The sequence below is a fragment of the Panthera tigris genome, chromosome B4 (genome assembly GCF_018350195.1).
Source record: "Panthera tigris isolate Pti1 chromosome B4, P.tigris_Pti1_mat1.1, whole genome shotgun sequence".
NCBI classification, from domain to species: Eukaryota; Metazoa; Chordata; class Mammalia; order Carnivora; family Felidae; genus Panthera; species Panthera tigris.
The window spans coordinates 83342362-83359124 of NC_056666.1; the positions used below are offsets into that span (position 1 = coordinate 83342362).

General features: G+C 49.6%; 1 protein-coding gene across 1 annotated transcript; it reads right to left on the reverse strand.

Annotated features, from left to right (window-relative positions):
- Nucleotides 1–14460: 14460 nt before the first annotated feature.
- LOC122240533 (balbiani ring protein 1-like) lies at nt 14461–16297 on the reverse strand. The gene is made up of 2 exons (XM_042993701.1): nt 15803–16297; nt 14461–14475 (listed from the first exon to the last, which is right to left on the reverse strand). Exons 1-2 carry the CDS (start codon nt 16295–16297, stop codon nt 14461–14463), a joined length of 510 nt encoding a protein of 169 aa, XP_042849635.1.
- Between the last annotated feature and the right edge of the window lie 466 nt (nt 16298–16763).

The following is a 16763-nucleotide window of genomic DNA, read 5'->3' on the forward strand; positions in this document are numbered from 1 at the left end:
TCCCTACTCGGTGCTTGTGTGTTCACGTCTGTGCATCTCTTCTCGGGTCACCAGGGCAAGCCGCGAAGCCTAACCCAGGTTGGGTCAGGATGGGAGGGTTCGGGGCAGTTTTCTTACTTCCTGCTTGGCCCTCGAATCGTGAACCCCCAGTTTCACATAAAAGAGTACAACCATTGAATACCGAAAGGGATGTGTTGGGGGGGGCGGTGAGGGGGAGGCGGACTCAGGATCCCAGAATATCAGAACTGGGACTGATCTCGGGACGGTCTCAGCCCCCCCCCCCCCCCTTCAAATGAGACATGAGTTGCAGGGCTTTGCTCAAAGCCCCTCACTCATTCCCATTCAGGGCTTACTCTCCTCCCCCCACCCCCCCTAACCCGGTAGTCCCAGCCTCAGTTTAGATGGATAGAGGTCTCTAAGGAAAGAGCTTTTCTCAGTGACCTCAATGCTGCCCTCCCTCTTTGCTCTTAGGCCTCAGACACCCTCCCTTGGCTATGGCTCCTGGACTTTCAAGGCTGTAGGTGAGGGACACACACACACACACTTGTTCCCAAGAGGCTCCAGAAGGGCAAGTTTTAACTCCATATTAGATCCTTCCCAGTGAGCTACATCTGTCCACAGGTGATGTGGGCTGCCTTGGGAGGAAGGGAACCATTCAACACTGGCAGGAGTGATGTAGGGTGAGATTGCACTGGGTGACTTATGAGCTATTCGAACCCTAATAGTACCTGATTTAATGGAACTCACCGACCAAGGAAGGGGCTTCCAGAAGGTAAGGACTTCTCTGGTCTCTGGTAGCTGGGAGCAGCTGATGGCCTTCCCTCTGCAGTTCCCATTGCCCAACTTACACCAGGTCTCACTAGGAGGTGGAGGACAAGTAGGTCATATCTGAACTCTCCAGGTACCATCAAATACCTGACCCCCACAGTCCCTCCTTCATGAGGACAGGTGTGGTTGTGATGTGTATCAGCCTGTGTGCCTTAATAGTGCTCGTGTGGGCCTGTTTCTTCTGTTCCTACACACACATTGACAAAACCTTTTTATATAACACTATTTTAATGGAAATGCTGTTTTTCCAAAATGAGAGCTGTTACAGAAGATCTGAATGATGCTTATGTAACTTTAAAAACTGAGTTTGGGGAGATCTTAATTTGTTAACGGAAGGGGAAAGGGAGGCGTTCTTGTGTATTTATCTCCCATCATTATTAAAAGATCACTAAACCAATAGGATTCTCGAAGGTAAATCTTCATTAGTTAGGTTATGATGGGGCCTTTTTGGGCCCTGCCCCCTACACCTTTGCAAGTTAGTTCAGTTGATGGGAGGAGGGAGAGTACAGGGAGGAGGGGAGAATTGAGGATTCAGAGGGACCTGCTACCCCCACCTCTGTAGTGGTGGACAGGACACTACATCTCTCTAGACTTCAATTTGCTCATCGGTAGAGACAATCCCTCCCTCATTTATAGTTTATAAAGTACTCACACAGACACTGCCTCTTTTAATCTCTCATGTCTTTGAGGTTGACAGCAGTTTTATGCCCATGTTGTAGAGGAGGAAACAGGGTCTGGAAAGGTTAATTGACTTACCCAAGGTCTTTCACAAGCTTAGTAAGAGGAGGCAACACTAAACTCTTTTTTTCTTTTTTCTTTTTTTATAATTTCCTATGTGTAGAATGGAGGAAATACTAGAACCTAGTCACTGTCTTTTCTTGCTAAGAACTCTAATTATATCACCTCCTCTGGGAAGTCCTCCCAGATACCCACTCTCACATCAGGGTTTTACAGCTTCCTACATACTCCGAGCACTTAACATTTTGTCTTGCAACTGGCAGTTTGCTTATTGGCTTCCCACCCAGAAGATGGATTGAGATTAATTGAGACTCATGAATAATGTATTATTTATTAGTGTGTCTCTTGTACCTAGCATAGTACCTGCCACAGAGCAGGCAGCCTTATGTGTTTGCTGTATGAGTCTTTACTCTATGTCTTAACCCGTGTTCTTTTGGACAGGGGTTCAGAGACCCATGGCAAGAAGCACATTTTATACTGCAAGATAACTAAAACAATTTTCTATTGTATTCTATTTCATGTTTTTAAGGTGCTGTCCGTGACCCACTAATTTGATTTCATGACCCACTACCAGGTTGTGACTTTTGGTTGGCACAACACTGCTGTCATTTTCTGTCTGTTGTAGATGCCTTCTCTGTGTACTGTTGAACTGTCCCTAATAGATGCAGAGGATATGGTGCTCAGGTAGCCATTGTTATGAGGTCAAGGAAAGGTTTATATATATAAGAAAACAGAAACCCTTCCAAGACTAGAGAGAGGCACAAGGATGCAAACAGAAGCCAGAGGAGGGGGAGGGGATAGATGAGGGAAGGTCTCCGAGAGGCCTGCTGGGAACCTTTGTGCCTCCAGAGACTAAAAGGCAGTGCCAGCTTTACTGGAGCCTGGAACCCCAAACACGAATAGGCCATGGGACTCTTATTGATCTGCCCCCAGAGTATAGGTCTCCACTCCAGAAAGCTCTCTGTTAAGGGGGTGGGGGAAGTGAGGGGTAAGTGGACATTCCCACTTCTGCCTAAAACAGCCTCTTCAATAAACCTCTTGCCTCTAGGCCAGTTGCTGACTATGTGACTTTGGGTAGGCTGTTTAATTAGGTTCAAGGTTGAGGGTTGAAGCCAGGGCTCTCTGGGCCTCACAGCTCTCCCAAAAGAAAGCTCACCTACCTGTCCCATCCCTATACCTCACCGGGAGGGCTGGTGAGAGGCAGTGTGAAAACAGAAGCACCCCCACCCCCAACCACCAGCAAGTGCCAGAACAGTGGCATGGTGAGGGTGGGGCTCCAAGGAGCGGCTGTCCCTGTCCGTCCCTGTCTGGTGGCCTGGACTGGGTGTTCCTGAGCCAAGGTTTGGGAAAGGGAAACAGAGCTGGAGGGGCCTCCTCTCAGGGAGATGCCTGCTGCTTCAGAACCCTGCCCCCTTCACCACAGAAAATAAACACAGGCTTGGGCCAAGGAAGACCTTTCATGACCTTCTGATGTCACCGAAATGTTCCATTGAAAAAAAAATGTTTATTTTTATTACAAACGGAACACATCCATTTTCTTGTTTTCTCTGTTCCCGCAGAGTCTCAGTTCCGTTTTGTGTTGTAACTAGGAAGGTGGGGTCTCGGCACCAGGGTTTGAGAGCCCTGTGCCCTCTGGTCAGTCGCAAGGCTTGTTTAGTCCTGTCCTGGCTGCTCAGGGCAAAGTCCCGAGGGGGACGTGGGGTGGGTTGGGATGAAGGAAGGAGAACCAGTTACCGTGACTGAACAGTTGGTGGGGGTACCAGGTACTGGGGGCTGGGGAGGAGCTAACGGTAGTGGGCATAGCTTCTCTGCAAAGTAACCTGGGACCCATCACTGGGGCTTCAGATTTGGGAAAGATGAATTCTGCAAGGTGCAGGCATGCTCACATCCCAACCCTACCACCTAGTTACTTAAACTTTTGACTACCTTCCTCATATTAAAATGCGGCTAACAGTAGTACCTACTTCATAGGTCATTGTGAAAATTAAATGAGATAATATGTGAAGTGTTAGTGCCTGAAACACTAGAAGTGCTTAATATTACTCTCACCATCATCCACCTTTCCTCCAGAACTGTTCCTCCTGCATCTGCCCAGTTCCCCTAGCCAGAAACCTGACGTCACCCATGCCTCTTCCTCCGGATTCATGTCCCCGCCAATCAGTCCTGAGGACCAGTGACTCTTCCCTTCCCAAGTATTTGTCAGGATTCGTTTAAAAATTTTTTTTAGGGTGCCTGGGTGGCTCAGTTGGTTGAGTGTCCGACTTCAGCTCAAGTCATGATCTCACGCTTTGTGAGTTCGAGCCCCGCATTGGGCTCTGTACTGACAGTTCAGAGCCTGGAGCCTGCTTTGGGTTCTGCATCTCCCCCTCTCTGCCCCTCCCATGCTCATGTTCTGCCTCTCTCTGTCTCTCAATAATAAATAAACATTAAAAAAGTTTTTTTTTTTTAATTTTTTTAATGCTTTTATTTATTCTTGAGACAGAGACAGAGCATTAGCAGGGGAGGGGCAGACAGAGAGGGAGACAGAATCTAAAGCAGGCTCCGGGCTCTGAGCTGTTCGCACAGAGCCCGATGTGGGGCTCGAACCCATGGACCGCGAGATCATGACCTGAGCTGAAGTTGGATGCTCAACCAACTGAGCCACCCAGGCGCCCCAAAAAAGTTTTTTTTTTTTTTAACGTTTATTTATTTTTGACAGAAAGAGAGGGAGACACAGAATCCAAAGCAGGCTCCAGGTTCTGAGCTGTCAGCACAGAGCCTGACACGGGGCTTCAACCCACCAACTATAAGATCATGACCTGAGCTGAAGTTCGACACTTAACCGACTGAGCCACCAGGCCCCCCAGGCCTTCCTTACATTCCCTGCTGGTACCTCAAGCGTGGCCGACAACAGGCTCCTAATCAAACTCTCTCGGTTCCAAATTTGAACCCTAGCACTGCTAGAAGATGCAAATCTCATCCTGTCTACAAGCCACTTCCAAATGGTCTTCAAGATCTGGCTCCTGGTGGCTTTCCTACCCCATCTCCTACACCTTCCACACACCCACTCGTGCTTGTGTCCAGAGGAACTAAACACTTGTGACACCTTTTGCCCCATACCTTTGCATGGGCAGCTCTCTGCCTAGATGCCTTGCTTCCCCAAATCCTCCCAGTTCTGTCCTAGATGCTTCTCTGTGCTCCTATATTTCCATTCTGGTATCCTGGATTGTCCCCCCACCCCCACCCCCATCCCCTCCAGTATAGGTTCCTTGAGGGCAGGTACTGTCTTTTTTTTTTTCCCCTCTACACTCCTAATGACTCTCACTGAGCCTGGCCCACAGTAAGCTAGGTGGCAAACCAGTGCCAGTAGGCATCTTCCTCCTTGGGCACTGCTTATCTCCTGGGGCACTGAGCCAGGAAGGCGGGGAGGCAGGGTGCTAGCCTCCTAGGCTCTTTCTCTACCACCCAGGAAGTGGGAGTCCCGGACCCAGAGTGGAGCCCGGGAGCCTGACCACCAGCACAGACACAAGAGCCTAGGACTTCGGAGTCCTATTTGCCCCGGGATTTGAAAACTGGAGGCTTGGTGAGACTGACAGACACACCTGGCCCAGGCAGTGGAAAAGGGCTCGTTGGGTGGGCGGACCTGCCGCAGGGCAGATCCTAGGCCTCCCCACCCCACGGTCAGTGTGCAAGAGTGTAAAATAAAGACAAATGGTACTCTTTGGGGTGGGGGCGGGCCGGCCAAGCCTGGACACCCGCCTCCTTCAATCCAGGTTCCTCCCGAGCACAGCCTCCCCCCATCCTTCCCCATCACTCAGTCCTAGGTGGCCACGTGACCTGCGCCCCCAGCAGCCACGGATCGCCTGGCTCCAGACCTCCTAAATAGGGAAGGGACTGAAGCAGATCGAGTTTCTCGGCCCGCATTTACAGGTTCCCTAGACGAAGCCAAACCTCCTCCTTTCCTCGCTGCTCCCCCGACTCGGCCCCCACCCCCCCCACCCACCCAAGCCCGCCTGGCGCGGTGGGGAAAGGAAAGAAGGGGCCCCTCCTGCGCCCCACCCCCACCCCTCCACTCGTTCCGGCCCGGGGACCGCCCCTCCCTCCACCGCCCCTCGGTCGGCCCCTCTGGGGGCACAGCTAGGGTCGCCACATTCCAAACCCCGGGCGGCCCTTTGAGGTCACGTGGCGCAGTGGGGGTGGGGCGGCAGGACGCCCCTAACCCGGCGACCTAGAGGCTTTCCAGTGCTGCAGATTCTGGTCCCTTCTCCCTGGACCTAGCGTAGGCCAGATTTGCTTTGGCTTCTAGAGCCCGGTGAGTGATGCACGGCGGGTTTTTACCCTCCAGCGTGTACTGTGTGTCTGGGCCACACTGAGCACTCAGGTTTCTTACCTCCAGCCCTCCCTGCACCCCAGGCATTGGCCGCATACCTTTACTACTGGAAGACACTAGCAGGCAATCGCCAAGGGAAGCCAGCTCAAAGGGCTAGAGTCTCAGCTCTTGGCCTGCAAAGTGGACAGGGAGGCAGGAAGGCTGGGTCGAGCCAGTCGCCGAGTTTAGGGCACTCTCTATCCTTGTTAGGCAGGCCGAAGTCAAGAGCTCACCATGTTCCCTCTGGTTAGCCTGGGTTCCAGACCTCTGAGAGCTGTCCTTTGGGTCCGGGGACAGGGACACTAAGAGGGGATGGCTTTCCTTATGGGCTGGGCAGATAGTCCCTAAACTGTTCACTCTATTCTAGTGCCAACTCAGATAGAAAGCCCTATACTGGAGCTGACCCTGGTCACACCAAGGCACCTTGGCTTCTTTTGAGGTTGAGAGGGGAGTGAGTGGATTGGAAGGTGGGGCACTGGCCACAGCCAACCTGCTGGAGACGTATGACCTTGTAGGAAGGAGAGTAGATGGTAGAGTGGACATGGCAGAAAGGGAGGCATATTTTGGGTGGAGGGAGAGGGCTGCATTTTTTGAATCATTAATTCACTCATTCGACTATTTACTGAGCCCTTACTAAATGTGAGTCATGTATTCAATCATTTGCAAAATCATTGACTTGCATAATCAGCAATCCGTCCTGGGGCTACTGTGAGTAAGACAGGATTCCTGTCCCCATAGAGCTTACAGTCCAGTGGGAAAGGCAGGCAAGAGAGGTGCATTCTCTGGAGCTGGGAGCATCGTAGGAGCAGGGTTGTGTAGAAGAGGAACACTTCACCCAGATTAGGTGGGGGAGGAGGCTCCCTAAAGAGAAAGTGTTATCTAAACCGAGGCCTGAAGTATAAACCATCTTTAATCTGTTGGGCTGAGAGTAGGGAAGGAAAGAATAGCCTTCCAGGTAGAAAGGCACAGCGCATGCAAAGTCCCAGAGGCACATTCTGGAAATTGCTGGTTAAGTAGGGTTGGCATACAGCCAGCCACTTGGGTGATGGCTGACAGAACAGGAGGAGATGGAGAGATTGCATCTGGGAGAGGAGGAGGGCTGAGCTGGTAAATAATGCCACCCGCGAAGATGGTCCTTGGAGTCCACGCGGGGTGCTGCAGGAATACTGTAGGGGAGGATGTGACGCCCTCCTTTTATAGTTGCTTTCTGAAATCAATATTTATTTTTATCAAGATGCTACATACACATAGCTTTAAAAATCAAATAGTTCTAAAGGGCTGTACGAAAACAGAAGTCCCCTGGCCTTTTTCCCAATCTTTATCCTACGCCTAGGGGCAACCACTGTCAACTGTTTTAGCTGTTTCTTCTGCTATTTCCTTCCTTATTTCTAAATAATATACGCACTGCCATTCTGGATTCATCTATCTAATTTGTTGACTTCTTGTTTTGGTAGATGAGGATTTTGATTCTCTTAAAGTCTCCTCTTCCCCTGCTCCCACCCCACCCCCTTTATGTTTATATCATAATTTATGGTTAAATCCATGTTCAGTGATTTCATTATTGAGTTTGTAGATATTATTTACTTTTGAGGCAAGTATTCTGGTTACATTTCCTCTTCTAATATCACTTTTTGTTGTATGCTGTGTTTACATTTCCTTTCTTGTACAACTTTTTTGTTTTTCCTGGAGTTAATTGCCTCATTTTTTTCTTCGCGTGGTTTTCTTTGAATCTCTGGCTCTGTCTTCCCACACCCTTCAACAGTTCTGTGAAACGCCTTCTCAGTACAATTTTGCATAAGGCCAAGGCTGTCATATAATCTTACCGGTTCTGTTTTGTTTTTCCTTGGAGACATTTGTCCTGGGGCACGCCATCCTTCCGCTTCTCTCTGGATGCATTGCTCTCCAGGTCTGTGGCACATCTGTCACCCTCGGACTTCCCTTTGCCCTTTTCCTCTTTCAGGGACTCAATGTCTTTCTCTTTCTCTGTTTACTTCCTTGTTTGGATGAAACACATCTTCCAGATATTCCAGTAGCTTCTTGAGAGAGTGCCTGGGAGGTATAACATTTTAGAGCCTTTTGCATACGTCAAATGGTTTTACTCACCCTCACTTTTGATTAATATTTTTGGCTGGGTATAGAATTTTAGGTTGAAAATCATTTTCCATCAGAATTTTGAAGGCCTTGCTCCTTTGTCTTGCAGTTTCTAAATGTTGCAGTTGAAAAAAAAATTAAAAAATAAATCAGTAAAATGTTGCATTTGAGAAGACTCAGGTTATTTTGATTCCTGAGACTTTGAATTCATCTCCCTCCCCCACCCTGCCTTCTCAGATTTTCTCTTTCATCCCTGATACATTAAAACATCACAGGGGCACCTGGGTGGCTCAGTTGGTTAAGCCTCCGGCTCTTGGTTTCCTCTCAGGTCATGATTTCATGGTTTCGTGGGTTCGGGCCCCACTTCGGGCTCTGTGCTGGCAGGAGTAGTCTGCTTGGGATTCTCTCTCTTCCTCTCTCTCTCTTTCTCTGCCCCTCCCCCACTCACACTGTTTCTGTCTCCCTCCAAATAAACAAACAAACTAACTTAAAAACAAAAACGAAAACATCATGATGTATTGACATGGGTCATGTTTCATGGCACTTGATAGGCCTTTTTAATGGAACAGTGGTTTTCAAAGTGTGGTCCCCAGACCAGCAGCATCAATACCACACGTGGGAGGGAACATGTTAGCTATGCACCTTGTGAGCCCCACCCCCCATCTAGTGAATAGAAACTCTGGTTAGGTCCCAGCAATCTGTGCTGTTGTTGTTTTATTGAGAGGTGACCGACATAGAACATTGTATTAGTTTCAGGCGTACAACGTAATGATCTGATATTTGTATATGCTGCGAAACGATCACCCCAATATGTCTAGTTAACATTTGCCACCTTATATAGTTACACATTTTCCTCTTATGATGTGAACTCTTAAGATCTACTCTCTTAGCAGCTTTCGAATATACAATACAGTATTATTAACTGTAGTCATCATGCTGCACATTGTGCCCCTGCAACTTATTTATTTTACAACTGGAAGTTTGTCTCTCTTGACTCCCTTTCCGCACTTTGTTCACCTCCACCCCCTGCCTCTGGCAACCACCAGTCTGTCCTCTGTGTCTCTGAGCTTGGTGTTTTGTTTGTTGTTTAGATTCCACATATAAGTGAGATCATACAGTGTGTGTCTTTCTCTGTCTGACTTATTTTACTTAGCATAATGCTCTCAGAGTGCATCCCTGTTGTCACAAATGGCAAGATTTCCTTCTCTATGTGTTGAATTGGCTGAATAGTTTATATATTTTATATTAATATCATATATTAATATATACTTATACATGATAGGTGATATATATAATCTGGGTTTTAACAATCCCTCCAGGTATTTTTGTGCATATTAAAGTTTAAGAACCTCTGTTTTAACAGGGTAGGCCTTTTAGTTCTGGGAATTTCTTTGTTATTTCTTTGGAATGTCTGTAACTCCTGCTATTTGGATACTGGACCTCTTGGATTGATCCTCTGATTTTCTTATTGTTTCTCTCTTATTGGCCATCTCTTTTTTCTATTTTCTGGGAGATTTCCTCCATGCTATATTCCAATCCATTTACTAAGTATGTTGTCACGAATCCTTTTCTTTTCTTTTAATTCTCAAGAGTGCTTTCATGTTCCCTGGTTTTTCTCTTCTTTTCTTTTTTGCGTGGTTTCCTGTTCTTGGTTCTCTCGATACGTGCAGTACCCTCTCTCCGAGGATATTAATTTGTTCTTCTCTCTATATTGTCTCAGTTTCCTCTGATTTCCCATTTTCTGCTGTTTTGATTTGTATCTCACTGGAGCCTTTCCACAGATGTCTGGTCTGCCTCGGCCGTCCTTTCGTATTTGAGAAGGAGGCACTGGATGGATCTGGAAGTGCTCCGTGTGGGCTTACGGTAGGGCAGTTAGGTGGCTGGCTGGACTCTTTCACTGGGGAGCCCCAAAGGTCAGTATCGATGGCGCAAGCTTGGTTTTTTTCTGGAAAGGTCCTTGAGTCTAGTCTCCAGCTGGAAGCCCACCACCTGCCCGGAGTTCTAGAGCTGGGTGTAGCATTGGAAGTGGGGAGCGGCATGTGGCAAGCGGGCTGAGGAACACAATTCAGAATGCTGACTTTCGCTCAGTGTTTGTTCCCACTCCTTCTCCACCTCCTCCCCCAGGAAAGTTCAGTATCTCCAGGATCCATCTTCCTGTTTCCTGCGTGAGTGGGGAAGGGGACACAATAAGTCATTTGGTTGTGTTGGGTACAGCTGACTTTCCTGACTATCGAATTGCTCTTTAAATAGATCTTGGAACAGGCCCCCAGGTTTTGGACCCCTGTCGTCTAGTTTACCTGCAACTTCCAATTCCCGAGCTTCTCTAGGGTTCTGGGGGAAGAGTTGGCTTGCTTCTTATAGGTATATGACTCTGGATGTTTTGGGCCTGCCTTTCTTAGTCATTTGTCACTTTCCCATCTACTTACTGTTTCCATATGATGTGGTCCAGGATTTTAAATGTCTCCTAGTTTAGTTAAAGATGGAGTTTGGATTTCTATTTCTTATTCTCCTTGTCATTTGGGGGGGTGATTTTTTTTTTAAGACTTAAAACTTTTTTAAATGTTTATTTATTTTTGAGAGAGAGAGAGAGAGGAGGAGAGAGAGAGAGAGCCAGCAGGGGAGGGGCACAGAGAGAAGGAAACACTGAATCTGAAACAGGCTCCAGGCTTTGAGCTGTCAGCACAGAGCCTGACGCAGGGCTCGAACCCATGAATCGTGAGATCATGACCTGAGCTGAAGTCGGATGCTTAATCAACTGAGCCACCCAGGTGCCCCAGGGGGTGATTTTTGAAGGAAAAAGGTGATAGAAAGAGCTTTACTCCGCCATCTTGTGACCAGAGGTCTGAATGTCTTCTTGAGGTAGATAATAGTGATGTCTGTGCCCAACACTCTTGCTCCTGCTGACAAAGAGGGCGTGGGTTATTTATAGGAGAAGGGCGGGCAGGGAGAGGAGGGGAGGTTCAGGAGCTTAGGAGAGCTGCTTCAGGAACTTGACTGGAAACCTCCCAGAGATGACAAGGATTACTGGGCGTCAGGGAGGTCTAGCTGAGGTGAGACAGTGAGAATCAGTGGTGAGACAGCATGGAACAAGGATGGAGGTAGTGAGCAGTGGGGAGTAAGCCTCAGCTCAGAAGAAGAGAGTGAGAAGGGTGGGGGACATTCTAGAAGCAGATAAAGGGGCAGCAAAGGGGCTGGCTTTGAGGCAGACTATTCACTGTGAGGCAGAAGAGGATAAGACGTGATCGACAACCACTAGTCAGATGTTGGTTGTGTGCCAGGAACTGGACCAAGTTCTTCAAAGCAGGCTCAGTGGTGGGGACGGTGGGAGGAGGGAATGGACAGGAGGAAGGGAAGGAGTTTTAAGGTCCCAGCAGGAAGGTCTGACTCTCAGATTGGAGGGTGGGGCAGGAGTGATGAAGTGATGAAGGAGTCTTATGTCCAGAGGGGGGATTGCTGCTCAAGAACAGAAGCACAGAGCAGCATGTGTGTCCGCCATGTCTGTGCAGAGAGTGAAAGAGGAGGTGGGGGAAAGGGCAGTGCACTCGCTCAAGTCTTCTGAAGGGAAGGCAACGGGTGGGACAGGCCGGTCATCTAGATGCATGGCCCCCTGCACACCAAGGAAGGATAGAATTTTAAAAAGGGAGGGTGGTCAGGGCGCCTGGGTGGCTCAGTCGGTTGAGCGTCCCACTTTGACTCAGATCATGATCTCGTGGTTTGTGAGTTCGACCCCCCGCGTCGGGCTCTGTGCTGACAGCTCAGAGTCTGGAGCCTGCTTCGGATTCTGTGTCTCCCTCTCTCTCCCTGGCTCTCCCCCGCTTTACACTCTGTCTCTCTCCCTGTCTTGAAAATAAATAAACATTAAAAAAAAAAAAAGTTTTTTAAAAGGGAGGGTGCTCACTTTAGTCTACTTCAGTATCTACTGAACTACTGAAGGTACTGAAGCACCTTCCCCAGGTCACAGAGCCTCGGGGTACAGTCGTAGTGAGGTTGCCTGAAACATACAGCCTCGGACTCTGAGCTCTGACGACCTAGCTTTCAAAACCCACCAGACATTTTCTCGGGTTTTAAGGCTGTTTCACATCTTCCATCTCATGGACATGTGCTGTCCTAGCCGTGCTTGCTGCTCCTGTCACTCCTCACTGCATAACCCCAGATCTGCAGCTGCCCCAGAATTCTGTGGTTACAGGCCGCAGAAACTAACGCTGGCTAACTTAAGCAGGAAAACAATTGATTGGAAGGTTATCAGACAGCTCATGGATGCGACGGCACTCCCTGCCTTTTGTCCTGTGCTGGTACGCTTTGATTTTATTCCTGAAAGTACCTGTCCTCTAGGAGAGGAATGCTGATAAGTCTACGCAGCCAGTCAGGGTGTTTCTGCCTCTTGGCCAGCAGCTGGTTCAGGCCCAGACATGTGATGCTACTCTAGCCAATGAGACACGGGGGAAGCCCACTAGGCCAGGGATCCTGACACAGTCACAAGCTGCCTGGAAGTTTGAGTGGAGCCTCGACTTTATTGAAGGCGGAATTAACCCTCTTTGCCTCTGAAAAATGATATACTGGGGCGCCTGGGTGGCTCAGTCCATTAAGCCTCCGACTTCAGCTCAGGTCACCATCTCACGGTTTGTGGGTTCGAGCCCCGTGTCGGGCTCTGTGCTGACAGCTCAGAGTCTGGAGTCTGCTTCAGGTTCTGTGTCTCCCTCTCTCTCTGCCTCTCTTCTGCTCTCTCTCTCTCAAAAATAAATACATTTTAAAAAATTTTTAAAAAATGATATACTTGCTGATTGTTTAAGCCACATTTAGTTGGCTTTCTATTGCTTTCAACCAAGAGGTTGAAACTATCACATAAATGCCAAGTATCTTCCGTGGGTGGTTGGTGGGGCGATGGAGGGGAAAATAAGCTGACGGCTGAAAGGGTAGCATTAATAAGATTTCAAAATAAAGGAGGCTGATGCATCTTTTGGAGACACAAGAATTACCTCATAGATAATAATTGACTGAAAATGCTAGCGAGAAGAGGAAAACTCGGGGAGGAGCTCACCATTCATTAAGTACACACTTGCTGTATACCAGGCACTGTGAAGGGGGCGAAGACATAATGATGACAGAAGACAAGATCCCTGCTCCCTGGAACTTTCAGTCCGGCTGGGTTGGGGAGACATTGAGCATGCAAGTAACAAAATAAACAGGATAAGATAATGGAAGGTCATTTTAGGGGAGTGGTTAATTTTGGTAGATGGTAGTCAAGGAAGTCCCCTCTGAGAGACCCAAAGGGAGAATGAGCCAGCCATGTGAATAACAACACGGAGATTCCCCCAAAATGTCTCAGGGCAGAAGTTGGCTCTGTCCTGGCTGGGAGTCCAGTGCTCATTCCAGAAAGGGAAAGAGGTGGTAACAAAGCTGGCCTTGGAGGCTCAGGCAGGCCAGGGGTGACAGAGTAGCTGGAGACCTCCCTCTGGCAGGACAGGCTAAGTGTCATTGACTTTCTAGAGGCTGGAAAAGTTTGAATGGAGTATTTGGAGGGAGAGCCTGTGGGTTGAAAGAAAGACACTTGGGGCCAGCAGATGACCCTCTGGTGTCTGAGTGCCCAGCTACTTCCTGTCTCCCCTTGCTCATCCAGTCTGGACTTCCAACCTGTTCCCCTGTTTTAACATGTCTTGATGTGGGCTGCTATAACAGAATGCCACAGACTAGGTGAGAAATATATTTCTCACAGTTCTGCAGGCTGGGAAGTCCAAGATCAAGGTGCTGGCAGCTTCAGTGTCTTGTGAGGTCTTGCTTCCTGGTTCATAGATGGCTGTCTTCTGGCCATGTCCTCACATAGAAGAAGGAACAAGAGAGCTCTGGGGTCTCTTTTATAAGAGCATTCCATTCCATTCATGAGGCCTCATGGCCTCATCACTTCTCCCAAAGGCCCAACTTCCTAATACCATCACATTGGGGGTTAGGATCTCAACATATGAATCTTGTGGGGACACAAACATTCGGTCCAAAAAAACCCAGCTCAACCAAATCAGTAAGCACCTCCAGAGTGTTGGCTTTTTGTGTGGCTTCTGCTCAGAGTTTGTGTAGGGTGGATACAAAGATAAGACCCGACCTCAAGGAGCTTGCTGGTCAAGGATTCAAGAGTACTGCATCTGAAACAATTATCCGCAAAAAAAACCCAAGGACACCCCACAGGGTTAGAGATCATGGGTGGCCATTACAAGCCGTTCTCACTGCATTGGTCACTGCATTGGTCACAACCTCCCAACCTAGCACCAATAGCCCTCTCCTGGCCCACGGGTCCCTTCTTCCCCTAGGGCTAAGGGTCGCCTGTGTCTTACTGAACCTCCCAGATCCCTTTAAGAGTAATTCATCAAGTTAGAGCCCGACACATGACTTCTGCTCATTCTGTGATGCCTTCCTCCAGTCTCCTGGGGATGTGAAGGAGGAGGAGGGAGGGCCAGTCAGCTGGACTAGGACTCCTTCGCCTAGAGGTGACATTGCCACAGTGGGCTTACCCGGCACAAGGTCCTAGTTTTGGGGTCCTGTAGCTGAACAAATAAGGAAAATGTTGACTCCTTACCATATCGGTATGTCGAAGAGGCAGACCACTAGCATTTTTCTTGTATTATCTGATTATATCCACACAACAGCCCTACAAGGTGAGGACTTTATTCCACTTTACAGAGAGGTAGAGTCACCTGGTCAAACAACTAGTAAGTGATGCAGCCAAGATCTGAACCCCAGCAGTCTGACTGAAGCATCCCGAGTTGACGCCATTGTGCTCGCTGCCAAATTGGCTTATTCTAGGAATTTCCCTTCTTGCCACAACATTAAGAACTGAGCTAGAGGCCATTCTGAGCAACGCGAAGAGAGGGCTTTGGGATCCAAGAGAAGAGGAATTCCGGGAAAGACACTGCCATTTTGGCTATTTTTTCCCTCATGTTCCCCAGGCAGGGAGCGCTAACTTTTGATTTGCCAGGTGTCTGTCTGTTCTTCTAATTAACACCAGAGTCCGCCTTTAGTCAGAGCCTCCCTATAGCTGGAATCCATAACCCCATAGCTCTGGGGCCAGTCTTCCCTGAGAGCCAGGGAGGACAAAGCAACTCCCAAGTCGGGGTGGAGTTTCCTGTGATGACGTTCCCTTTGCCTGTCTATAAAAAGCTCCAGTATGATCTACCCCATTTATGGTGGAGGCCAGGGGGGCAGAGTGCGCTGGAGGAGGAAAAAATCAAGCTGAAACAGCTCCTCTTTGCCTCCCTGGATTCTCTTCCAAAATGCTGTCAGCACTGCCAGTTGGAAAATATTTTTCTCCCTCCCTTTGTCTTCTTTCTTATTTAAAAAAAAAAAAAAAAAAAAAAAAGCCATCTGGTGTCAAATTCACTCCTGGCACATCATAAAGGGTAGCACTAAAAATGTCCCTGAAAAACTAAAAGCAAAACCACAGCAGTACACATGGGATTTAATCTCAGCATCCTAGAGTTTCAGAGTTGCCAGGGGCCTCAGAGATCAAACCTTTCCTTGTACCTGGGAGGAAACTGAGGCCAGGCGTGGGGGTGGGGTTAGGCCACTCTTTTCGGAAACGTTTGTTGAGGGCCTACTATGTTCACAAGGCACTGTTTGGCGTGGGAGATTAATCGTGAACAGAAAAGACAAAAATCCCTGCCGCCTGTTTTCGGTGGGCGGTTCTTGCCTGGTCCTTGGGCCCTGCCTCTGCCCCGCATTCCCGAACCGCCGGGCGGGGGTGGGGTGGGGGGGGGGGTGTGCTGGCTTTGGCCGTCTTCCGCCGCCCCCCTCCCCCCCCGTGGTTGTCACCTCCAGGCTGCGGGTCCGCGGGGGCCTCGGGCGGCGCCGCTTCCCGGGCCTGGGCCGCTGTTTACGTTCGGGCGAAGTTCGCCGCGCGCCGCCCCGGCGCGGTCCCCGGCGGCTGTCGTCGTAATCTCCCGCCGCTTCCTCCCGCCGCCGCTGTGGCTCCGCATTCCTCAGGGTTGAGCAACAACTTTCCCTCCGAGGGCGGCTGGGCCGGGGCCAGGAGGGGCGCGGCCCGGGCCTCGGTTCCTCCGGCGGCACCCCCAGCGCGCGGGTCGGGTGCGAGCGCAGCGCGGCGCAGCGCAGCCTCGACTCCCTGCCCTGGGAGCCGAGGCCGCCGCGGGGCGGGGGGCGAGGCCGTGGTGCCGCGCCGAGCTCCCCGCGGCCGTGGCCGGATTGCCCGAGCGCCCGGGTGGGGGAGTGGGCCTGACCCTGGCCTTGATCGTGGAGCTGGCGGTCCCCGCTGCCCGCCCGGTCTGGTGGCCCGCGCGGGGTGAGCATGCAAAGTTTTCTTCGATGTTCTGCTCCACCTTCTGAGGATTCTTTGACGGCGGAAGGAGGAGGGTTTGTAGTAACTACAGAAGAGAGCTCCTAACCCAGTTCTTGGCCGGAATGTAAATATTTACAGCAATCATATTAATACAGGCACTTGAAATACACTCTCATGCCTAGTGAACTTCAACGTATCTCTGGAGGGATAAAGTTGATTTCTTACTCTTTCCCTTATTTCAGGAACTGGAAAGCCCAGGCATGTAGTTCCATGTCTAGTCAGGAGCCAAGAAGGAGTCAGGCCAACGGGGAGCACCCTCCCTGGAGCCTCCTCAGGTCTCCTGACCTTCCTGCACCCTCATGGGCCCGGGAACTGGCCGCACTTGTTCCACTCAGGAGCTGAGTGCTGGGGCCAGGAGGGTGGAGTGGGATTAGATAATATCAAGCTGTCTACCCACTAAAATATAAACTCCAGGAG